The 26,066-nt window shown below is 45.3% G+C and overlaps 1 protein-coding gene across 7 annotated transcripts in view; it reads right to left on the bottom strand.

The window, feature by feature from the left end:
- The window catches only part of PARP6 (poly(ADP-ribose) polymerase family member 6), a 46,370-nt gene that overhangs the window by 6,925 nt on the left and 13,379 nt on the right, over nucleotides 1–26,066 (bottom strand). For 5 of the 7 annotated variants that reach the window (XM_079788945.1, XM_079788946.1, XM_079788947.1 and 2 more), the window contains exons 10-19: nucleotides 25,762–25,972; nucleotides 24,977–25,030; nucleotides 22,412–22,507; nucleotides 21,744–21,836; nucleotides 20,283–20,408; nucleotides 17,869–17,934; nucleotides 16,880–16,947; nucleotides 8,838–8,886; nucleotides 8,480–8,592; nucleotides 342–7,128 (exon numbers count right to left, since the gene is read on the bottom strand). In XM_079788945.1, the coding sequence (XP_079645071.1) occupies nucleotides 6,921–7,128; nucleotides 8,480–8,592; nucleotides 8,838–8,886; nucleotides 16,880–16,947; nucleotides 17,869–17,934; nucleotides 20,283–20,408; nucleotides 21,744–21,836; nucleotides 22,412–22,507; nucleotides 24,977–25,030; nucleotides 25,762–25,972 (1,084 nt within the window). In that variant the 3' untranslated portion in view covers nucleotides 342–6,920. Of the gene's footprint in view, nucleotides 1–341; nucleotides 7,129–8,479; nucleotides 8,593–8,837; nucleotides 8,887–16,879; nucleotides 16,948–17,868; nucleotides 17,935–20,282; nucleotides 20,409–21,743; nucleotides 21,837–22,411; nucleotides 22,508–24,976; nucleotides 25,031–25,761; nucleotides 25,973–26,066 lie in introns of those variants that run through there. The other 2 variants (XM_079788950.1, XR_013814428.1) reach the window with 2 other exon arrangements.

The following is a 26,066-nucleotide window of genomic DNA, read 5'->3' as shown; positions in this document are numbered from 1 at the left end:
GGCTCCCAACTGCTCGCCTGCCTGCCTTCCTGATTGCCCCTAACCACTTCTGCCTGCCAGCCTGATTGCCCCCTAACCACTCCCCTGCCAGCCTGACTGATGCCTAACTACTCCCCTGCCAGCCTGATTGCCCCTTACTGCCCTCCCCTGCAGGCCTGGTCACCCCTAACTGCCCTTCCCTGCAGGCCTGGTCACCCCCAACTGCCCTTCCCTGCAGGCCTGGTCCCCCCCCCCCAACTGCTCTCCCCTGCAGGCTTGATCGCCCCCAACTGCCCTCCCTTGCAGGCCTGGTCCCTCCCAACTGCCCTCCCCTGCTGGCCATCTTGTGTCCACATGGGGGCAGCCATCCTGTGTGTTGGAGTGATGGTCAATTTGCATATTACTCTTTTATTAGATAGGATTCCCTATGCTGTACTTTACATCCCCATGACTATTCTGTAACAACAAATTTGTACTTCTTAATCCCTTTACCTTTTTTGCCATTCTTCCAAACCCTCCTCCCATCTGGCAACTAACAAAAAATTATCTGTATCTATGAGTCTGTTCTATTGCTTGTTCATTTTGTTTCAATTGTTACTAGCTATGTATTTATCACCATTTTATTGTTCATATTTTTATATTTTTTTCTTCTTAAAGAAGACCCTTTTAACATTTCATGTAATACTGGTTTGGTGGTGGTGAACTCCTTTAGTTTTTCTTGGCTGGTAGCTCTTTATATGTCCATCAATTCTAAATGATAGTTTTACAGGATAGAGTAATGTTGGTTGTAGGTCCTTGCTTTTCATCACTTTGAATATTTCTTGCCACTCCCTTCTGGCCTGCAAAGTTTCTTTCTTTTTGAAAAATGTTTTCTTTTAAAAAATATATCTTTATTGATTTGAGAGAGGGAGAGGGAAAGAGAGAAACAAATGAAAGAAACATCAATTGGCTTCCTCCTGCATGCACCCTACTGGGGATTGAGCCTGCAACCTGGGCATGTGCTCTGACCAGGAATTGAACCATGACCTCCTGGTTCATAGGTCAATGCTCAACCACTAAGCCATGCCAGCTGGGTTGCAAAGTTTCTTTTGAGGAACCAGCTGACAGTATTATGGGAGTTCCCTTGTAGGTAATTGCTTTTCTCTTACTACTTTTAAGATGGTCTTTAACCTTTTGCATTTTAATTATGATGTGTCTTGGTGTGGATCTCTTTGGGTTCATTTTGTTTGGAACTCTGCAATCCCTGGATTTCGATGCCTGTTTCCTTCACCAATTTAAGTAAGTTTTCTGTAATTATTTTTTCAAATTTCTTGCTTTCTCTTCTCCTTCCAGCACCCCCATGATGCTAATGTTGGTACGCTTGAAGTTGTCCCAGAGACTCCTTACACTACCCTCATTTTGGGGTGGGGGGGGGGGGGAGAGGGCGTTCTATTTTCTTGTTCTGATTTTTTTTTTTTTTGCTTCCTTATATTCCAAGTTGATGATTTGATTTTTGGCTTCACCTACTCTACTGTTGATTCCCTGTAAATTATTCTTTATTTCAATTAGTTTTTTTTAATTTTTATTAATGCTGCTGAGGTTCTCACTAAGTTTCCTGAGCATCCTTATAACCAGTGCTTTGAACTCTGAATCTAGTTGATTGCTTGTCTCCATTTTATTTTTTTCTGGAGTTCTGTTCCATTCTTTCATGTGGGACGTTTGTCTCATTTTGGTTGCCTCCTTGTACTTGTTTCTGTGTATTAGGTAGAGCTGCTATGTCTCCTAGGCATGGTAGTGTAGCCTAATGTAGTTGGTGACCTGTGGGGTCCAGCAGCACAGTCTTCCTGATCACCCAAGTTTGGCACTACAGGTGTACCTGCCCCCCGCCCGCTCCCCCCAATGTGGGCTGTAACTCTTCTGTTGTAATTGAGTCTTGATTGCTGTTGGCATGTCAATGGATTTACTCAGGCTGATCAGCTGACCACCAACTTCTAATCACCTTGGTAGATCAGCTGTGCTAGGGCCCACCACACAGTGCAAGACTTGCTTCAGCAGGGCTCTGGTACCCACTGATTCCACCACTTCAGTGTATCACTTGTGGAGGTATTTGAGTGGTGATGCTTCAATGTTGCCTGAAGCTATCCACTGGGTGCATTGGCTTTGGGCATCTCCTAGGAGTTGCAGGTCAAGGTCAGCCATTACCTGCGTTCTGCCAAGGGCCACCAGGCATAAGCTACAAAGCGACCTGCAGATGGCTGTTTCTTGCACTGGGCTTAGAGGTGCCCAGGCAAGGCTGGCTGCTGCTAGTACCAGGCCTAGGGCCACTTAACGAGAAGGGCTCACTGATGCCAGAAGCTGCTTGAGAGATTTTAGGAAAATCTGAAGCACCAGTCAAGACAGGCTACTCCTATGGTAAAGTCACTGGAAACAGCTTGGGTGGGCCCGAAAGTTGGGTGGTAAAGGCCTCAGGGAATCACCAGGGTGGGCACACAGTGTAAGGTAGGTTGGTAGTTTCAGATATGGCACCTGATAGCTCTGTGGGGGAAAGGCTCATCAAAGAATGGCTTCTGTCAACACTTCTGTCTGGGAGAGAGCTGTCCCTCCAGCTCTCACCTTGATGCCAAACAATGCAATTTCTCCTCATATATCGCTGGTGCCTTTCAAGCTGCTCCCTCATGCTGGAGCTCAGATAGAGTGAGTCCTAGTAAGTCCATGTGCAGTCCCTTTTAAGAGAAACTCCCTGGGACTCCAGCAGTGTCAGCCTTCCTCAGTCTCAAGCCATACTCGTTTTTACAGCTAGAAGTTACTGGGACTTCTCTTGCTGGCACTGAAACCCTCAGTGGGGAGGTCTGGTGTGGGACTGGGGCCCCTCACTCCTCAGGGGAGGCCTACACCGCCGAGATCTCTCCTGATTTTTATGCACCACACATGGGTGTGGGACCAGCCCTTCCATGTCTCTACCCTACCAGTCTTAATGTGGCTTCTTCAATTTCATAGTTGTAAGACTTCCCTTCAGCTCGATTACAGGTGGTTCTGAATGATGTACTTTAGTTGTAATTTTGACATGGTTGTGGGAGAAGGTGAGTACATTTACCTATGTGGCCATCTTGCATCTTTTTTTAAAATATATTTTTATTGATATAAGAGAGGAAGGGAGAGAGAGAGAGAGAGAGAGAGAGAGAGAGAGAGAGAGAGAGAAACATCAATGATAAGAGAGAATCATTGATTGGCTGCCTCCTGCACGCCCCCTTACTGGGGATCAAGCTCACAACCCGGGCATGTGGCCTTAACCGGAATCAAACCTGGGACCTTTCAGTGCGCAGGCCGATGCTCTATCCACTGAGCCAAACCAGCTAGGGCAGTGGTCGGCAAACTCATTAGTCAACAGAGCCAAATATCAACAGTACAACAACTGAAATTTCTTTTGAGAGCCGAAAACCGACTTCTGCACATGGGCCACGAAGTTTCAATCGCACTGTACGTGCGCGCCCGCACGTGGTATTTTGTGGAAGAGCCACACTCAAGGGGCCAAAGAGCCGCATGTGGCTCACAAGTCGCAGTTTGCCGACCACTGGGCTAGGGCAACCATCTTGCATCTTGACCGGTAGTCTTTTTCTCATTTGCCTATTTTTATATTGGGTTGACTTTTTCTTATTGATATGTAAGATTTTTTTAAAAATCCTCACCCAAGGGTATGTTTTTGATTTTTAGAGAGGGAGGAAGAGGGAGAGATTGAAGGTATCAGGGACAGGGAGAGGGGGGAGAAAGAGAAACAATGGTTGCTTCCTGTACTCACCTTGACCTTGGATTGAACCCACAACCTTTTGGTACACAGAATGATGGTCCAAAACTGAGCCACCCTGTCAGGGAAATTTCTAAGAATTTTAAAAATATATCTTTATTACTAATCTTTTGTGGTTATGTGTGTTACAAATGTCTTTTCCTGGTTTATAGCTTGTCTCTTCACTTTTTAAAAAAATATATTTTTTTATTGGTTTCAGAAAGGAAGGGAGAGGGAAAAAGTGATAGAAACATCAATGATGAGAATCATTGATCAGCTGCCTTCTGCATGCCCTCTACTGGGGATCAAACCTGCAACCTGGGCATGTACCCTTGACCATAATCGAACCCAGGATCCTTTATTCTGCAGGCCAACGCTCTATCCACTGAGCCAAACCAGCCAGGGCATCTTTTCACTTTTTAAAGATGTCTTCTGATAAACAGAAGTTGTTAGTTTTAATAAAGTCAAATTTACCAATCTTTTATGACTCATGAATCCATGTTTTCATTCTCTGGATGATTCTGTGTAAAATTGTGTAATAATTTGTTCCTTGAAAGTTTAGACTGACTTGAAAACTATCTGAGTTAGGTAGCTTTCTTTGGGTTTTGTGTGAGTGTGTGTGTATGTGTGTGTGTGTGTGTGTGTGTGTGTGTGTGTGTGTGGAGGGGCAGTGTGGAGTGTGGTGTAAAATTTTAAATTACCATTTCAATGTCTTTTATAGTTTTAGGACTATTTAGGCTTTCTATTTCTTCTTGAATCATTTTTTAGTGATATTTTTCTAAAAATTTATACATTTTGTCAAAGCTTTCAAAGTACTGACATAAATTTTACAAAATTGTCCCATTAGCTTCTTAAATTTTGCTACATCTGTAGTTATGTTCCCTTTTTCAGTTATCTGTGCTCTTTTTCTTCAATCTAACCAGCTGTACCTGTTTGGTATATATATATATATTTTAGTTCTTAAAAAGAATCAACTTTTGCTTGTTTGGTTCTATCTATTGTACCTATTTTTATTTGGTTGATTTCAGTTCTTACCTGTATTCTTTTTTTTTCTACTTTTTTAGTTTATTGTGTTGTTAGAGACTTTTCTAGTTCTGCACCTATGGAGCAAGTTTCTAATCTTTATAACAGTTGTAATTACTGGAGGATACTAAATGATAATCTATAAAGACTCTAGCACTGTCTCCTTCATATGGTAGACATACAACTACATGGTGGCTCTCTTTTATACAGAAACTATACAGAACAAGAACAAAAGAAAACAGAAAAGGAATGAAGACATGAACCTGGAACACTGAGAGAGTTTTAAGTCAGAATCATTTTCTGAGCAGGACAAAACTAGACTCATCTCCTAATCAGATTCTGGACCTTGCTCATGCCTTATCTTTGGAATGAAATGCTTTCTCTTGCATTCAATGTGACTGATAGTATAGTGTGTAATTATACATTGTTGAAAAGATAGTTGACAGGGAGAACAATGTCTCCAGAAATGTAAGCCAATAAAAGGGACTCAAGCCTTCAAGTGTATTTACAGGTAAACACACATGCACATGTGTACATATATGATTTATGACGACGGGCTACTGCTAACACCAAAAATGTTGTCTACCAAAAGCCTAGTTTCATTTCCCAGTTATTCCCTCACCAGTTCCCAGTGCCATATCCCCATGGAAAAAAGGAAGAACCCAAATTTCTAACGAGGAAAAACTGAGAAAGACAGAGTTTGTATCCATGACTAGAAAGAGAGCTGACATAGACCAAATATCTATGGCAGAAGAGGAGGAGACAGCATAGATGGTGTATTCACAAAATGGATGCAGTATAAATAAAGTCAAGGTGGCCAGAAAGTATTTCTTACCTGAGTATCCAAAGGAAATACTGGAGATGGGGCTCAGGTAGATGCCTTTGCCATAGGCTGCTCCATGCAGCTTGCAGGGAAACACCAGGATGAGCAATATGAGCCTGGGCCCTCCCATGACTGAATATTAGGGAGCCACAAGGCTTAGCCAGCCCTCTCTTCCCTCCATTATCACTCATTCAGATGGCTCTAGGCACCTACTCTTAAAATGCCGATTGGCTGAACAGCGGTTGCAGGTTAACCCCTTTGTCTATGAAATAATAAATATTGAAGCCTTGGAGAGTGAGGAATAGCACAGCCACTGAGTCAGTCCCTCAGAATCCATGTTCCTGTCCCCAGGTATTAGTATATATGCAGATTAAAAAAAAAAAAGAGAACTACAGAACAGATAGCCAGGAAAAGGGCAATAACTGTTCCTTGGGGTCTCTCAGGGCAAAGAAATAAGGCTCCTATTGATACCATTATAATAACCAGGTTATTATTTAACAGAAAAGAAGTAAAGGGAAGACTAGGTAATATAGGCATGTCATTTACACAGCTTTGCTAATTTAACACTCTCCAAGCCTGTTCCCCATAGAGAGATGTGGGAAGGGAGTGAACAAAGGCAGTTTGGACTAATGCGCAGTAAGGTCTGAGTGATGTGGGAAGATTCCTGCCTGTCAGTCACACTGGGGAGCGAATCAGTGGCCAGAATGCATGTGGCCACTGCAGCACTCTACCTGAATATTTAAGCTTCTGAACAAAGGAGCCTCTCTCTCACACACAGCTGGGCTCCTGGCTATCCTGTTGCAGGGGCGAGCTACCCTGCACCTATGTGGCTCATGGCCATGTGGGACCCACACAATGGATTAATGGACTGAATCTGGACTGAATGCACTGGACCCAGCTTCAACATGGAACGGACACTTTGGACACTGGCCCTCCTTTTGGCTCTACTGGAACACCAGCTGCACTCTCTCAGGACTGGTTTAAGGAGCATGGGACTTTGGAACCTGAGGAATGTAACTCCCCGCCAATAAAGCCTTTACCATATCTCATTCTCCCATGGGGGCTTCTGAAAATGCTTATTTCACTGGTACCTCTAGAGCCACCCCACTCCCATCAGCATAGGAGAAATTTAATTCTCTGGTGATATTATACAACTCTGAATGAATAGTCACATATATTGAAAAGTTCTAATAGGGTAATTCATCTAATGACTGCAATCAGCAATTCATACTCCTGCCTACAGCTACATTCCCATTCGCCAAACCACCAAAAAACATTGGAGGTAAAATATGTAAAAGCTACACTCATTCTTTACACACAGTTCCAACTTCCTCCCTAGGGAAGCCACACGCAGACTAGATTTAAGGATGCTGAGGCAAAAACAACTGAGTACTCCAGGGCAGACTTTCCCAAACCAAGTGGGGCAGAAAACAGGGGGTGGAGAACAAGGAAAAAGGGGCACAGCCTCACCTGCAGTTTGGTGTAGGATGCATTCACCAGCCCATTGCGCAGGATCGAATGCCAGTTCTCAATGTGGGACCCACTGTAAGGCAGGGTAAAATGCATATCTCTTCACAGTATGAGGTTCCCAGGAGTACTTTCAAGAATACCATTCCAACCCACTCTCACCCACACAGGACATGAAGATGGACACATATACTTAGTGATGGGCATGCATATGGACATAGTCACAGGCATGCAAATGGATGTGTGTGACTAACCTCTTATATCTTAATTTCCAGTCCCATCATCTCTTCCATGCTTTAGCTATGTGCATTATAAATCCTCAACTGCCGATTCAGTATTTTCACTGGCCTATTCCCCTATATTTCAAATTGAATTCTTCTCAAACTCAACAAACTTATCATTGAATGCAAATATGGCTTCCAGTCCTGAATTCAGGTGTACTCTGGGAAAAGGGTACCACCCTCCCTTTGCATTACCTTTAATATGGCTCTTTCTTTCTCTTTTCTCCCACAATTATGATTTCCTCAAAGTCGTTTTCAAATCTAATACCTCTAATCTGTTTTTTCAACCACCCTTTTATATGCAAATGCCATTTCTCCTCAACTACATCATAAATAGCTTGAGAGTAAAGACCATATCATATGCTATCTTTTTATCTTCTACAGCAAGCATGTCAAACTCAAAGGCTAACATGGGCCAAATAAAAAGGTTTAAGTTTGTGATGTGGGCCGCAAAAAAACAAAAGCTTCAATTCTCATAGAAACATAGGTTTATTTTGATAGAGATATGCTGAATACAAAGGGCTGAAATAAATGAGTAATCGTTAACATAAAATAATAGAACATTCTAATAAAAATATTTTTTCTTGAACGTTAATTTACCAGACACTGAATAACTGCACAAATTAATAAGCATAATACAAATAAACCTATTTTTCTTGTTCTCCGAAAGAGAAATATTTCCTGTGGCACACACCAAACAAGTCAGTAAAAGACTAATGACATGGCAATTGGTTTCTAAAATTTTTGTTGCTAGTATTAGTGGAGAGAAATGGTGCGCCTGTGGCAAGGCGCGTAAGGGAAATGAATGCAACACGACTATAGTAATCAGTCATTAGTGAACGTTGTAGTTCATTATTAATAATTATGTATAACAGGATATTGTAAAAATTAGGTTACAAAATTTTTATTAAAACATTTCTGACATACCGTTATATTGGTTGGGCTGCAGAAATATTCATTGTGGGCCACTTGCGGCCTGCGGGCTGCGAGTTTGACATGCTTGTTCTACAGAATCTACCACAATATAACTTATTGTTGACTGGTGATGAACACAGGTAACACAAACTCATTAATCTCGAATGAACTCTCCCATCACCTTACATTTGTTGCCCTCTGCTTCCCCCCCCCCCGCCCCCCCGCCCTTACTGGAAGGCAAAAGTGCTGCCATAGAGCTTCTTGGCAGTCCGGAACCGTGCCTCCTTGGCAGGAGGGCTGCTCAGCAGGAGGAACTGGTGTGAGGTGTGCATGAACTTCAGCTGCTGCCAGGGTGGGGGTGGGGTTAGAAAAACAGAGCAGAAATGGAGATCAGGGAGAGAAGGGTTGGGGATAGGGAGCAAATAAGGCTTACAATGACCCCAAATAAAAGAAATATGCTTAGGCCCAAAGACTATTATTGATGGGCAGAGACAATCAGGAAAATCTAGGACCAATGTAGTTGGCTGGTTTGGAGGCCCTCCCTGCCTCTCATCAGATATTTAAGTTTAGAGGGAAAAAGGTCACTTACCCTGCTGAGAGGTAGTTTGACGATGTGTGACCTGTTACTAGAGATGATCCTAGAACAAGAGAGAGAAATGAGGAAAATGAGAGAGTAAGTGTGTGGTTAGGCCGTTGTGAACAGAGCAGCAGCCCTGCTGTGCCCTTGGGAGAACAAGCAAGGATTCCAGGGTTGTCTACATTGTGTGAAATACCCAGGCCACCATCTGGATATTCCCTTGGGTAGTAATGCTTGCATATAAAAATGTAAAAAAAAGCTAGTTACTGATAGTTAAATAACAGATGAAAGAGAGGTTTGGGAGGTGAGCTGCTGCATCTAGGGAGAGAAAAGACTAGAACAAAAGGAAGAGAACAAGAGGTCAGCTACATAAATTAGAGAGCAGTCTGTGTTAGAATGGTGATGAATTATCCTTGGGATTTGGAAACTCAGAACTGATAGATCCTCCCTTCCCCCAACTGATGGACGGAGTATGATGTAAACTCCACCTGCAGCCGGACATTCCTGAACACCTTATGGACTGTACATTGAACCACCAATCAGCACCTGCCATATACCTTAAGCCCCCAATTCCTAAATCCCTAGGTGCCTAATCATGTGCCTGACATGAAACCACCAATCAGCGTGTGCTGAGTGCCCTAAGCCCCGTCCCCTCTTTTCCTCCCCTTAAAAGGCACTCTCACCCCAGCACGCTCTCTCACTCTCCACTCTCAAGCCCCCCCCCCCCCTCTCTCTCTCTCTCCTTCTCTCCCCCTCTCTCCCCCCCTCTCTTTCTCTCTCTCTCTCTCTCTCTCTCTCTCTCTCTCTCTCTCTCTCAAGCCCTTTTCCCTTCTGGAAGACGGCCGGCAGGGTGATCGCCAATAAAGCCTGTGTCCTGGTATCCCATGGTCTCCGGCCCTCTGTTTCATCTTTCATCATGGTGCCGAAACTGGGTGAGCATGGACTATCCTCGAACCTAGCCCCGAGCTTCTGACTCCTGCTCTGGCTCTGCTCGGCGGCATGGTTCTGAGTCGATTGGCCTGCTCAGAACACTTCTCGAACCCTGCCATACCAGGACACGTGGGAATCTCGTCGCTTTCTTCTAACCGGTAGGCTTCAGGGACCCCCCCTCCCCCACTCTCCCTCTCGTTCCCTTGACCTGGAAGGGCCTCGGAGTTTTCCCGAAATCTCGGCTTCACGTCTTCTCGAAAGCCCAGGCGCCTGGCCGGGAAAACTCTGCTCGTCTCTACGGGAAAGGTATCGGGGTGACGACCTTGAAACCTTCTCTCGTCTCTCTCTCGGGTTGGCTGAGGGAGAAGAAGGACGCTTCTTCTTTCCTCCCCAACATCTCGTTGGCCCTTCCATCCGGTCATGGGAACCTCTCAATCCAAACCCTCTCGTAACCTCAAAGAAGCTCTACCTGGCCACAATATAAACTCGACAGTGTCTCTCTGTGGCCTGAAAATTCCAATATCCTCCGAGATCTAGATGATTTTTGCCACCGGATTGGAAAGCGTTTGAGATTCCTACGAACAGGCTCCCCCCCCCCCTTCCGCTCTCCCCCCCTCGCTTGATCCTCCTCGTGAAGTCCTCTTTGCCCTCTCAAACCCCTTTCTCTGTCTTCTGACTCTTTCAACCCAGTGGATCATTTCTCTCCACGTGTCTCAATCTCGCCACCTCCTTACAATCCTAAACCTGTCCCTCTCTGACTAAGCACTTTTTTTTCCCAGGTCATCCCCGGAGTGCAGGAGTCCTTGGAGGACTCCGGGAGTACATTTAACTTTTTTTTCCCTTTAGACACACTGGTCCTGCCCACTGACTGGCGGCAGCGGCGGCATTTACAGGCCCTTCCTCTCCCTCAGGGTGTTCGCTTCCTGAGTCCTCAGTCTCCCTGCAAAGCCCCTCCTGGTCCCGCCCTCATTATAGGAGGTAGGGTGGGGCATTTCTACCTCTGAGAATTCTAACCGCCCGCCTTCCCCTGTGCTCTCCGCCTAATCTCCGCTCCTGTGGCCTCCAGCAAACAAGTTCACAGGTGGCTGGCAATTCCCTTCTCACTCTCTGACCTTTCTCAAATTGAAAAACGTCCAGGCTCTTTCTCTTCAGACCCTCTTAACCAGCAGCAGCCTTCTCCCCAGTCCCTGAGCCCAAATCCTGAGAACCTGAGCTCCAAAACAGCCTTTCCACCTAACACTCATTCTCAGGCCCAAAGACTGCCTTCCTCAACAGCTTCTTCTACTCTCGCGTCCACTCTGCCCCCGAGAGAGGCAGCAGGAACTAGGGCACACTCTCTGAGTCCACGTCCCATTCTCTCTGTCCAGCCTCACAGATTGAGAGGCATCTCAGGTTTCTTTTTCCACTGACCTGACCACCTTTACTCCCCGACATATGCCGCAACTGCAGGTCCACAAGCCCCTCAAAAAGACCTCGTTAACCTAACCTTTAAGGTCTTTAATAATAGAGACAAGGAGACCCAAATCCAAAATCAAAGTCGAGATCAGGCCAAGGCTCAGGCCCAGTAGGGAGCCTTCCAGCTCCTAGCCACCACTCTCAGGAACCCCAAATGAAGTGCCAGTCCTCCAACCGCGGGTAAGTCAGGGGCTAAGCCTCCTCCGGGCCCATGCCTCAACTGCAGCAAGGAAGGACACTGAGCCAAGTCCTGCTCAAACCCGAGACCCCCGCCTGGGCCTGCCCAAGGTGCGGAAGGGAAGGCCACTGGAAATCAGACTGTAGTCTGGCTCCTCCTGGTCTGGCCTCAGCCAGTCCAGCATGGCCGTCCTCTGGATCCTGTTTGGAGCTCCCAGACCTCCGGGACTGGCCACCGAAGAAGCTGCCCAGGCCCTGACAGGGCCCCACAGACTTACATCACCAGGACAGAGCCTTGGGTAACGACTGTGGTGGCAGGTAAGCCGATCTCCTTCTTAATTGACACTGGGGCCACTTATTCTGCCCTCTCTGAATTCGCTGGGACCCTTGTCCCCTCCTCAGTCTCTATTATGGGGGTTGACAGATCAGTCTCACAGCCATTAGCCACCTCATGTCTACACTGCATCTTACTTAATTCCCCCATTCACTCTTTTCCCATTCTACCTTGGTGCCCAGCCAGGGCTACCATGCATCCCCTCATAAAACCCAGTTGTCCCAAACCACAGTCACCTATCTCAGTTTCACTCTCTCACCCCAAAAGGCCAAGCCATTCCTTGGACTGTAAACGCCTTATCTCCTTATCTCCTCTATGATCATTATCTGTAGGAAGAATGTGGCCATTTGGGACTGAAGCAGCTAGAGGCCTGGCTAGCCTGGGAACTGGCTGCAGAGCCTGCTCCCTCCCTCGCTGCCTTTTCTAGCATACAATACTGAAACATTGATTGCTAGACATGTTTAGAAATACTTAATAGAAGGTGTGAGGCATGGTTATGCATTTTTGAAGGACATAGAAGGAAGGTTTGAAGGCTAATTTGAAACTGTGAAGGTTTTTGTGAAGTTTGTGCATGTGATGAGATGGAACAGAGAAAAGTAGAAAGAAAGGAAGAAGGAACTCTCAGCAAGAAAGTGAGGCTTCAGTCTCCAAGCCTGGCAGGACAAGGTTGCTGGATACTTCTTAAGCTAAACCAGAATATTCAGTGTCTAACCTCTTATCCAACCATCCAGGTCCCTGGCTTTCACTACTCCTTTCCTTCCCTTTCCCTCCCACTTTCACTGCAATACAATATCAATCACTCATCTGTCACCCCTTATTGGTAGCGCCATGGTGACTACTCTCTCAGCTTGGAGTGCGGAACTAGAAAAAGGAATCTCATACCCTTTAGTCCACCTCTTCTCCCTATACCTTTGAGCTTGTCTCCATGATCAGGGATTTTTCTTCCTCTGTGAGGAAAACACATATATCTGTCTCCCCATCAACTGGACAGGAACCTGTACTTTCATCTATCTCTCACCCAATGTAGCCCCAATAATCAGTCTTTACCTGTCCCGTAACCCATCATATCTGACACAAAAGGGCAGTCCAGATCATCCCTCTCCTCCTAACCCTCAGCATCACAGCAGAAGTCGGAACTGCCACGGGGAGCTTAACCACTGCTCTACCTACTTTGAAACCCTGTCTCAGGACCTACAAGAAACATGTGAATGCCCAGCAAGGGCCAAAAACTGGGAAAACAAAAACCTCACCCCCAGGGTAACCTATTCTCCCCTTTCATATCACTAGTGAGGCAACTGAGACCCCTACTCTTTTCCCCCCTAAAAATAACATCTAGGTCTCAGTTGTATTTCAGCTCCAGACCCAGAAAAGCAGCAAAACCAGACAAGTGACGCTGTGGCAGCCTCAGGACCAGCTTTTAACTCCCAAGTGACTCAACAAGACTTTGATCTCAAGACTTCACCAACCAGTCCCTTGGGGAAATCATGCTGCTGCACCCCTTGTCCAGCATGGAAAACACTACCTGTTTTTCGCTCACTTACCCCATGGCTCCTCCCACTATTAGGCCCACTGGTATTTATACTCTTAATTTTACTCTTTAACCCCCTTTCTCATGCGCTGTTTTCTAGTCTTTTGCAGAACAGAATGCAGGCGTTCGCCAACCAGAAGGTGGGAGAGATCTATCTGGCACTGAATTCAGAACCTAACACCAGAACCCTTGAGACCCCGGGTAGATGCCCCTAACGACGCCCCCTCTCAGCAGGAAGTAGCTATGGAAGACAGACCTTCATCCCCTGACCCTGCCCGGACTCAATTTTTTTAATATTAGCAAAAGCCTGGAATGATAGATCCTCCCTTCCCCCAACTGATGGACGGAGTATGATGTAAACTCCACCTGCAGCCGGACATTCCTGAACACCTTATGGACTGTACATTGAACCACCAATCAGCACCTGCCATATACCTTAAGCCCCCAATTCCTAAATCCCTAGGTGCCTAATCATGTGCCTGACATGAAACCACCAATCAGCGTGTGCTGAGTGCCCTAAGCCCCGTCCCCTCTTTTCCTCCCCTTAAAAGGCACTCTCACCCCAGCACGCTCTCTCACTCTCCACTCTCAAGCCCCCCCCCCCCCTCTCTCTCTCTCTCTCCTTCTCTCCCCCTCTCTCCCCCCCTCTCTTTCTCTCTCTCTCTCTCTCTCTCTCTCTCTCTCTCTCTCTCTCTCAAGCCCTTTTCCCTTCTGGAAGACGGCCGGCAGGGTGATCGCCAATAAAGCCTGTGTCCTGGTATCCCATGGTCTCCGGCCCTCTGTTTCATCTTTCAAGAACTGAGCTCAGGACCATCCCACCTGAGCTCAGAGGAAGCCTGAAGGCTCTCGGGGATGGGGAAGAATGGGTAGAGTATTACTGCTTGGGCAGAAGAAAGAAGCAGATGAAACTAGAACAAACTTCATGAGGATTCAAGGATAGACTAGGCCAGTGGTCGGCAAACTCATTAGTCAACAGAGCCAAATATCAACAGTACAACGATTGAAATTTCTTTTGAGAACCAAATTTTTTAAACTTAAACTTCTTCTTGCCCTAGCTGGTTGGCTCAGTGGATAGAGCATTGGCCTGTGGACCTACGGGTCCTGGGTTCGATTCCAGTCAAGGGCACATCCTCCGTTACAGGCTCCTCCCCACCTGGGCCCTGGTCAGGGCGCATGCAGGAGGCAACCAATCAATGTGTTTCTCTCACATCGATATTTCTGTCTTTCCCCCTCTCTCCCACTGTCTCTAAAAAATCAATGGAAAAATATCCCTGGGTAAGGATTAAAAAAAAAACAAACTTCTTCTAACGCCACTTCTTCAAAATAGACTCTCCCAGGCCGTGGTATTTTATGGAAGAGCCACACTCAAGGGGCCAAAGAGCTGCATGTGGCTCGCGAGCCGCAGTTTGCCGACCACGGGACTAGGCTATATGTAGGACAAGAGCGAACAAAGGCATAAAACACTGAGGGATCAGCAAAGGAGCATTATCTGCTATAGTGGATGGTTTAGTTTTTTTGTGCTTCACCCATGTACTTATGATGCCATTCTGGAGGATCTATGCCTGGTCATTCCTCATGCTAAAGAGGGAGCATGCTGCATTGAGAAACTACTGATGTCTAAGGCTGACTAAAAAGAAAGGGAAAAGCCATGTCAAGAAAACAGAACAGGAATCAAGATCAGGGAGGGAACCATCAACAAAATGGAAAAGGGAACCCACTGTATGAGAGAACATTCCCCAATGATACATCTGATTAGGGGTTAATTTCCAAAATATATAAACAACTCATACAACTCAACACCAGGAAGACAAACTATTCAATTAAAAAATGGGCAAAGGCCTGGCTGGTGTGGCTCAGTGGTTCAACATTGACCCATAAACCAAGAGGAACCAGTTCAATCCCTGGTCAGGGCACATGCCTGGGTTTCAGGCTCGATCCCCAGTCCGGGGGTGGGGTGGCGGGGGGAGGGAGAGAGGGGGACGTGTATGCAGGAGGCAGTCAATCAATGTGTCTCTCTTATCTCTCTATCCCTCTCCCTTCCTCTCACGCTCTAAAATCAATAAAAAATATATATTTTTTAAATGGGCAAAGGACCTGAATAGATACTTCTCCAAAGAGGAAATTCAGATGGCCAATAGACATATGAAAAAATGCTCAATGTCACTAATCATCAGATAAATGCAAATTAAAACTACAATGAGGTATCACTTCATACCTGCCAGAATAGCTACCTTCAATAAATCAACGAACAACAAATGCTGGTGAGGCTATGGAGAAAAAGGATAACCCAGTAATTCCACTTTAGGGAATAGGTCCTAAGACTCCTGAAACACCAATCAGAAAGAATATATGCATCCTATGTTCACAGTGGCATTATTTACAATAGCTAAGATCTGGAAACAGCCCAAGTGCCCAGCAGTAGATGAGTCGATAAAAAAGCTGTGGTATATTTACACAATGGAATATTATGCAGCTGTAAAAAAGAAGGATCTCTTACCCTTTGCAACAGCATGGATGAACCTGGAGATTATTATGCTAAGTGAAATAAGCCAGTCAGAGAAAGACAAATATCACATGATCTTACTTATATGTGGAATCTAATCAACAAAATAAACTGACAAACAAAATAGGTCTAAAGGCGTGGATGCATGGTACAGACTGACATATTTTGGAGGTGAGGGGGTGGGGGAGGGAGGAAGGAGACTGGAAGAGGTTAACCAAAGAACAGACAATAGTGTGATGAGGGACAGGGGCTGGGTGGAGGGGGACTAGGGGGAAGAAAGGAGGACATCTGTAATACTGTCAACAATAAAAAAATAAATCAGAGAGGGAGGGTGGGGGTTGAGGGCAGTAGAGAATGGTCAGAATCTTTGCTGAAAGGCTCTGGACAGTCTATGTCAATGGGGAAGACCTTGAGACAAGAAAAGGGAATAGAAGGGTGCACTGAAGTTATCTGACGCAAAAGATGTTAATTCCTATATGCAAGGGGCACTCAAAAACCTACTGAGAAATAAGAAACCCCTAAAAAGAAGTTGAGACATCTCAGAATTTGTGGGTTCTCTATAGGATCTGAGTTCTTGTCAAAGCCTGGTGTCAATAAAACCACTAGAAAAAGCAGCCATCTTATATAATAAAGAGGTAATATGCAAATTAACCCTCACAAGATGGCTGCCTACAACCGGGGGTGGGGGTGAGGGTGGGAGTAGGGGGGCGGGTAGTGAGGGACGACCAAGCGACTGAACAGCAGGCTGCGTGGGGCGACCAGGCCGGTGGGGGGTCCATGAGGGGCAACCAGGCTGGCATGGGGGCAGTAAGGGGCGACCAGGTGGGTGGTGGGGGGGGCAGTTAGGGGCGACCAGGCTGGCGGGGGGTGGGGGGCAGTAAGGGGTGACCAGGCAGGCAGGCAGGTGAGCGATTAGGAGCCAGCGGTCCAGGATTGTGAGAGGGATGTCTGACTGCCCCCAAAGGGTCCCAGATTGGAGAGGGTGCAGGCTGAGCTGAGGGGCCTCTAGTTATATATATATAACCTCAGGAAGGAAGCTGAAACTGTCTCTAAGAGAAGGTGTAGGCTATACGTCTAATACCATGTCCCTGCCCCACTCTGGGAAGGATGAACCATTCTATCCATACCACTGCAGGAGAGGATGGGCCAGGGGATCCAGCTTGTCCATCTGCTTCTTGATTTCTAGGTATGATCCCTGTAAAACAATAGCCATAAGGTTAACTTCCAGGAGCAGTGGGAGCCCTCCCACTTTCCACAGACGACTATCAGGGCCCAGGCAAGGTAGGTAACAAAGGCCATACAAAGGCAAGAGGAGATGGGTTCCCACCCACAAGGAACCCAGTCAGATTGGGAAGATTCATAAATAAATATGAAAATGAATGAAGATGCTTACAAAACAACATGTAGGTGGGTCTCCCTCATTTTATGCAATTCCTACCACCCTACAAAGTTGGTTGTAAATAAAAAATAAATGAAATCAATGTCAGAAAGAATAGGCTAAGGAATCCTGTGGTAAAACTTTACATAAAGCAAAGAGTTCTTCTGACAAGCAAATCATCCCTTGTTGGTGTCTCTTATGTATTAATATAAACTGTGATATATCGGATTTGCTAGGAGGCCCACCTGTAAGTGAGCACAAATGAATGTCTGTTCATGCAGAGATTGCAGACCAGGGTGGGGAAGTCTGGTGAGGGACAGCCTTGAGTCAAAGGATTGTCACTGCTCCATGTGGCTGCCCTACCCCTAGAAGGATAGAAGAGGGAGGTCCCTGGGTCTAGTTCCTTACCTCCAAGATCCCCTTCTAAACCTCCCAACCCTGGGCAGAGGCTTTTCCCTTACCTAATTCTCTAAGAATTATTAAAAAATAAACATTAAGTATGAACAACCTGTTAAGGAATGAGCAGCAAAAGCAAAGGTTGAGGGAGACATTAAGAGTAAGAAAGAAGAGTAGTAACAGAGTTAATAAAACAAAACAGAACAGGAGGGAAGACTAAAGTAAACACTGTGAGGAATCTGAGTAGCATCTCTAAGTCTTCACTCCACTTGCATGAATTCCAAACAGAATACAACACTTGTGGCACAGACAGAGGGCAGGGACAGGCAAAGGGTAGAGTACCTGGGTCATCTCCCGGATGGACATCACACTATCCAGAGCTTTCTGAAGTCGTTCATAATTCTTCTTCTGTGGCGAATCAATGGGAAGAGAAAAATCAGATGAAGAAAAATGGAGAGTCAAAATGTGAAAAAAAGCAGGACCAGAAATACAAAAAAAAGTTTAGGCCCTAGGGGAAGGGTAGTATGTCATGGAAAGAAACAGATTTAATGTCAGATAGTTCTGGTATCACATGCTAGTTCTCTCTACCAACTGAGAGTAATAGGGTTAGTTACTTAACCTCTTAGAAGCCCAGTAATCCTACCTAATAATAGACAAATATGCAAATTGACCATACCTCTGACATGCCCACCAGCCACACCCACCATACAATCAGAGCGAGTATGCAAATTAACCCAACCAAGATGGCTACAGCCACAGTGAGCAAGGTTTCCTAGGTAACAGAGGAAGCCAAGCTTTCCGCCTGCCCTTGCCAGGCCTAAGCCTCCACTCAAGCTACAAAGTTTCAATTATAGAAGGCAAACAATTTCAAACAGAAATGGCGGCAGAACAGAGCTTGAGAGAGCAGGCCAGGGTTGCCGGCGGCAACAGGGGAAGCAAAGCTTTCCCCACACCCTGGCCGGGCCCACCCGCTTAAGCTACAAAGTTTCAATTATAACCCCAACAGAAATGGCTGCCGACCTCGGAGGGAGCCCCAGGCTTGGCTCCGCTCCAGGCTACAAAGTTTCAATTGTAGAAGGAAAATAAATTCCAGATACCAGGGCCTCTGCTTGGGTTGCCAGGGGGCGTGGCCGGCCTGCAAACCACCACAGGCCTCTCGCTCAGGCTGCCCCATGCCCCAAGGGAACCCCACCCTGATCAGGGACACCCTTCAGGGCAAACCAGCTGGCCCCCACCCCTGTACCAGGCCTCTATCCTATCTAATAAAAGAGTAATATGCAGATTGATCTGCAAACACAATATAGCTGCCCCCATGTGGTCAAAGATCCTGCCCCCATGTGGACACAAGATGGCCACCACAAGATGGCCAGCAGGAGAGGGCCGTTGGGAGGCACCCGGCCTGCAAGGGAGGGCAGTTGAGAAGGACCAGGCCTGCAAGGGAGGGCAGTTGGAGGTGATCAACCCTGCAGGAGAGGGCAGTTAGAGGTGACCAGGCCAGCAGAGGAGGGAAGTTGGGGGCAAACAGGCTGGCAGCGGAGTGGTTAGGGGGTGATCAGGCTGGCAGGCAGAAGCAGTTAGGGGCAATCAGGAAGGCAGGGAGGCAAGCAGTTGGGAGCCAGCAGTCCTGGATTGTGAGAGGGATGTCTGACTGCCCGTTTAGGCCCGATCCCTAAACGGGCAGTTGGACATCCCTCTAGGGGTCCCAGATTGGAGAGGGTACAGGCTGGGCTGAGGGACAACCCCCCTCCATGCATGAATTTCGTGCACCGGGCCTCTAGTCCTGTGAATAAATGAAGATAAAAATTCCCACTACCCTAACCTAGATGTTCTGAAATAACATATGTAAAGAACCTGGTATAGTGTGTGACATATAACAATGAGTAATAGTCAGGTACTATAATGATTGTGTCAATCGTTAATAGTGTCAATTTCACTGGGCCAAGGAATGCCCAAACATTTGGTCAAACATTATTTCGGGGAGTGTCTGTGATAGGGTTTCTAGATGAGATTAACCCTTGAGTCAGCAGACTAAGTAAAGCATATTGCCCTCCTTAATTTGTGTGGGCCTCATGCAATCAGTGTAAGGTCTGAATAGAACAAAAGGCCAAGCAGGAGGCTCCTCCTGCCTGACTTCTTGAAGCTGGGACAGTTGTCTTTTCCTGTCTTTGGACTTGGATCTGGAGATTGCTACCTTTGCATTGGAACTTAAATAACTGGCTCTCCTGAGTCTCTAGTCTGCTGACTGCTAATCCTGGGACTTCTGAGCCTTCATATTTATATGAGCCAATTCCTTATAATAAATCTCCTATAGGTTATGATTCTCTGGAGAACTCTATCCAATGCAATACTTTACATATTATCCCTCATTTTTATAACAATCCGCAAGGTAGATATTACCCCCTTTTTACAGATAAGGAAATTGAGGTTCATTAAGGTGAATTGACTTGTCTAACACCACTCAGCTAGGGAACAGCAGAATCTCAAGTGGAACCCAAGTCTGCCTGGCTCCAAAGTCTTTATTCTTCCCTTTCATGCCATAATTAATATTAATTCTTCTCTCCTTCTTCTGACAAAGTCAGTTAGTTATTCACTAAAACAGCTAAAACTTAGTGGTCAAGAGTTCCCAAGAAACAAGTCTTTCATTTCTTCTGATCCTTACTCCAAGATGCTGTGTAGCTAGAATGACAGCCCATAGTCTCCACTATCTTCTACTGTTTCTGTTCCTTAGCCCTGACTTTCTTCCCAAGCAACTATACCTTAGGGTTAAAGGCCAAAGTCTTGGGATCAGTGGGGTCCACAACAGAGGGATAAGGCTCAAAGATGATGCTTTTTCTAGGGGACTCCAAAGCTGCCCTACACATGGCCACCAGCAGATCCACCACCTTAGGGGAAAGGAGAGAAAGGGGTCAGTAGAAGCCAAATGATTTTCCAATTTTAGAAGACACGTAGTATACAGAATAAGTCTATCTTTTGGAATTTCAGCATTTTTTTTTGCTCTTCTTTTTAAAAGCAAATACGTTTACGGTTTTTCATTAGATAATATAAACTCATAAAATTTCAAGTAACAATGATTTATTTATTTTAAATATATATTAATTTTTTACAGAGAGAAAGGGAGAGGGATAGAGAGTTAGAAACATCGATGAGAGAGAAACATTGATCAGCTGCCCCCTACACACCCCCTACTGGGGATGTGCCCACAACCAAGGCACATGCCCTTAACCGGAATCGAACCTGGGACCTTTGAGTCCACAGGCCGACGCTCTATCCACTGAGCCAAACCGGTCAGGGCAAGTAACAATGATTTAGAAAGTGATTAAAAAGCCCTGGCAGAATAGTTCAGTTGCTTAGAGTGTTGACTCAATACACCACGGTTGCAGGTTTGATCCCCAATGAGAGCACATACAAGAATCAACCAATGAATGCATAAATAAGTGGAACAACAAATCAATGTTTCTTACTCTTTCTCTCCCCCCACCTCTAAAAATCAATTTAAAAAAAGTGATTAAAGATAAAATTCATCCTCCAAACAAATCTCATTCCTCACAGGTAAACTGCTAAGTTTGATGTACATCCTTCCAGATATTTTTCCTATGGAAATAGTTATTTTATTATATAGGCAATTTTTTTTTTAATTTACTTTTTACTTTTTAAAAAATATATTTTATTGATTTTTCACAGAGAGGAAGGGAGAGGAATAGAGAGCTAGAAACATTGATGAGAGAGAGAGACATCGACCAGCTGCCTCCTGCACACCCCCCACCGGGGGATGTGCCCGCAACCAATGTACATGCCCTTGACCGGAATCGAACCTGGGACCTTCCAGTCCGCAGACCGACGCTCTATCCACTGAGTCAAACCGGTTTCGGCTATATAGGCAATTTTAAAAAAAGAATTATACTATATATACTGATGTGTTTCCTTTATATGTTATAATTTTCTATCCATAAATAATAGCTGAATAGTATTTCTGCTGTAAGGACATACCATAATTTAACTGGATGCTCTATAGATGGGAGTTGTATCCATTTTTTTTTTTTTTTTACTATTACAAATAATACTATCATGAATATCTTACATATGAAAGCATTTCCAGAGGTTAAGTTCTAAGGAATGAAATTGCTAGGTTCCCCAGCCTTTTTTTTTTTTTTTTAAATATATTTTTTATTGATTTCAGAGAGGGAGGGAGAGAGAGAAACATCAATGATGAGAGATACCTCTGCTCCAGTGGCCACCTCCTCTGCAGCTCCAGACATGACTCCCAGTGTGTAGAAGGAGAAAACGCACAGTTCACGAGTACAGACGGCTGGCTAAATGGACATATTAAAACACACAATGGTGGTAGGGGAGGTGCAGTAAAAAAGTATTGTAGGGAGAAAGGGACAATCCTGACTTCAGACAACTTTATAATGAGGCAGGAGTTTGGGGCTCAGTGTCAAAACTTACGGATAAGTTTGAAAATTAATGCTGTCTCTTATACAAAGCCTTCCATAACCTCCCTAGGTAGTTAGATGCTCTCTCTTCGAGCTTCACAACACTGCTCATATCTCTTCTATACACTGATAGTGAAGTGTCTGTCTAATCACCTAGATTTGGAGTCCTTAAGGACAGTATCATACCCAATTATCTTGGTCAATATCTGATACCTACTTTTAAATGTTGGGTGGAGATTATATCTTTGAAAATATTCACATTGCCTCATCTTTCCTAGTAGGACTGCTGACATTTATTTTTTGAGAGAAACAATTATTTCTAGAGTCTCAGGGAGTAAGGACAGGATTCCACCTTTAGCATAGAACCAGGAAGAAAGGAAAAGGAGAGATGAGGAGGAAAAGGGTCTTGACTAAGGGTCCAAGGAAGAGGGTCACAGAGCAAGGGTTTATACCTTGAGCATGGACCCATTCTGGAAGACATGCTGCTCATCACACACCACACAGTACTCATTCAATGTTGGAATTCTCTGCTCTGCATACTTCATGATCTGGGGAGAGAAGAGATTCTATTAAATCTTTGGAAGCACAGGCACAGATATGGGAACTATTTTGGACTTCTTTTCCAGCTACTCTCCTTCCTCCCAGTCCTGTACCTAGAAAAGAATCTTTTCCTGGGCTCTGCACTTAGTAAAACTAACGGCCTAACTCCAGAGCTAAGACTATATATTAAAAGTAAAAAAAAAAAAAAGACCACCCTGGAAGGAGACCTGGGTTAAGATTTCCCTCTTCACTACTTAATACCACACATAACTTCAGGCAAGTCAGTTAATGTAGGCCTTGGTTTCTAAAGTGGAACATTACTCACCTCATAGAGGTATTAAGAGTAATGAGATGATTTCTATGAAAGTATCTTTTAAACTATTAACATTAGTTGTAGTAATTACAGATTATCTGATGGCAGGGGATCCTGAGAAGCCATTTCAACTACCTAGAACAATCAGCCTATGCACTGGTCACACCACAGATACAACTCTACACTGGAAAGGGAGAATAGATCCAGAATACAATATCCTAAAGTATTTTTTTAAAAATATATTTTATTGATTTTTTACAGAGAGGAAGGGAGAGGGATAGTTAGAAACATCGATGAGAGAGAAACATTGATCAGCTGCCTCCGGCACACCCCCCACTGGGGATGTGCCCGCAACCAAGGTACATGCCCTCAACTGGAATCGAATCCGGGACCTTTCAGTCCGCAGGCTGATGCTCTATCCACTGAGCCAAACCGGTTTCAGCACCTAAAGTATTTTTTTAAAACATTCTGTCTTAACATGGCTTTTCAACCAGGTACATTTTGTGTATAAATAAAGTTATTCCCATTTCATATACTTTGGGGCTGGTAAAGGGACATGCAAGGGCTTATATTCACTCAAATATATTAAATGCCTATTATGTCTCCAGGTCAAGTGAAAGTCTCCTTGATTATCCTATATAATAAAAGCCTAATATGCTAAGTGTCCGGTTGTCCAGTCAGCCATTCAACCAATCAAAACATAATATGCTAAGGCCGCTCAACTGCTTGCTATGATGTGCACTGACCAGTAGGGGGCAGGTGCTCTGACTGGTAGGTGAGCTTGCTGCTGGGGTCCGGCCAATCAGGACTGGGCGAGATGGGCAAGATACGCCCTGGAGCCCTCCTGCGGCCCCTCCCCGGCTGGCCAACCTCCTGCATCCCTCCCTGGCCCCGATCCTACACCGGTGGGGTCCCTCAGCCTAGCCTGCGCCCTCTCACAATCCAGGACCCCTCGGGGGATGTCAGAGAGCGGTTTCGGCCCGACAGCGGAATGACCAGTTGCTATGACGCGCACTGACCACTAGGGGGCAGACGCTCAACGCAGGAGCTGGCCCCCGGTGGTCAGTGCACTCTCACTGGAGTGCTGCTCAGCTAGAAGCCGGGCTCACAGCTGGAGAGTGCAGCGGTGGTGGCGGGAGCCTCTCCCACCTTTGCGGCAGTGCTAAGGATGTCTGACTGACAGCTTAGGCCTGCTCCCCATTCCCCAAGTGCACGAATTTCATGCACTGGGCCTCTAGTGCAATAATATAAAAGACTGTCTTCTCAGAACTTATACTCCAATAGGGGAAATATGGTATGTATACAAATTACAATTCAAGGCAGCATATGGTATGTGACATATAGGTGCCATTAAAAAACAAAAAGCATGCCGAAACTGGTTTGGCTCAGTGGATAGAGCGTTGGCCTGCGGACTGAAAGGTCCCAGGTTCGATTCCGGTCAAGGGCATGTACCTTGGTTGCGGGCACATCCCCAGTAGGGGGTGTGCAAGAGGCAGCTGATTGATGTTTCTCTCTCATCGATGTTTCTAACTCTCTATCCCTCTCTCTTCCTCTCTGTAAAAAATCAATAAAATATGTTAAAAAAAAAAAGCATTATGAGAGCTCAGTAAGAAGAGACATCACTTTCAACTAATTAATTAATATAATTGGAGTGATGGAGAAGATTTTATGGAAAAGATGAAACTGAGTCTTGACTGCAGATATAGAGGAAATCCAGTGGAAGAAATGACACGAACAAAGGTAACAGGGATGTAAAAGTGAAAGCATGTCCAATAATAAAAAGATTTTAAAAAGATGACCAGTAATGGCTGAGCAGTGAAAGAGGACTGCAAGGAAAATTGAAGACCACTTGAGCAAGAATGTTAGGGATCTTAAGGAAATTAGTGTCGATTACTTTCTCATCTTGAGACCTAGGCATTTAAAATCTGCAGTGCACCATTTGGCACTTGATTGTAAGTGGTCTGTAAATAGTCTTTCCAGTAATGCTCTAAGCTTCTTGAGGATGGAACTATGTCTTCTTTTCTTTATCCACATAATACTTAGTATAGTTCTGGGAGTAACTCAGGAAATATTTAATGGACTGAGGAGCTAGGAGATGTTAGGGGATCAGATGGATCAGACAACAGGGAAAAGGCTTTGGAATGAAACTTTGGGCTTGATTTACCTGGACAAGGAATCCATATTCCAGAGTGGGGATGTTCTTGCAGTGACCACTGACCTGGTAAGAGTAAAAAGACAGACCCCATGAGCCTCCTATAAAACTGGCACCTGTCTAGACATCACTCACGCCCTCACTTAGGATTCTCCTAAAGTGGCTAAGCCCTAGCTCCAGTCAGCTTAAGTAATTCCAAAGCTGGAGACACATTCAGACATTTTTGCGAAAGGTTCTCAAAAAGAGCTGGCCTGGCCGGTTGGTGTGGCTCAGTGGCTAAGCTGTGACCTATGAACCAAGAGGTCTTGATTCAATTCCTGGTCAGGGCACATGCCCAGGTTGTGGGCCCGATCTGCACTAGGGGGCATGCAGGAGGCAGCCGATCAATGATTCTCTCTCATCACTGATATTCCTATCTCTCTTTCCCTCTCTTTCTTCTGAAATCAATAAAAATATATTAAAAAAAAAAAAAAAGAGCTGACTCATCCTTAACCTTCTTCAAGGTAGGTGGAATAGGTTAGTACAGCAGCTATCAAGTCTTAACCATACCTAATAAAATCATAAAATGATATTTCATTGGGATACCCAACCCTAGACTTTCTGCTCAACAGCTTAGATATAAATAAGTTTTCAGCTATTAAAAAATGTGTTCCATTCCATCCAGTCATGGCACATGCCCAGGTTTGATTAACGATGCTTGGAAAACCATTCTTCCACCCCATTTTAAGAAGCTATACTCCCACAATTCCACTCCCACCTTCCTGATACCCAAGTCAAACCCGCCCCAGCTCATGTACCAAAGGAGAGGTCCGTGCTGGGGGAGGGAAGCCCAAGTGCTGGGGGCACAGGAGACCTGCCTGGGGGCTGGGAGAGTAGCCAAACACTTCCACTTTGGGGTTCTTCATCGTACAGGAGATGGAACGGTTCATGAGGCGCCCAACCCGAAGCTCTGGTACAGCAAGTTTGCCTTTCAGCATGGAGTCCTGTATAAGAGGGAAACTGGGAGACCTGGAGAGAGAGCAAGAAGTGATTAAACTGGGGAGTCAGTATGAGCCCTAGGACAGGATAAGTGAAGTAACCTAAGTCAAAGATGGACATATGA

The sequence above is a fragment of the Cnephaeus nilssonii genome (genome assembly GCF_951640355.1).
Source record: "Cnephaeus nilssonii genome assembly, chromosome: 1".
In the NCBI taxonomy this organism is placed as follows: Eukaryota; Metazoa; Chordata; class Mammalia; order Chiroptera; family Vespertilionidae; genus Cnephaeus; species Cnephaeus nilssonii.
The sequence above is the reverse complement of the archived record's forward strand: the minus strand, read 5'-3'. Positions and strand labels throughout refer to the sequence as shown.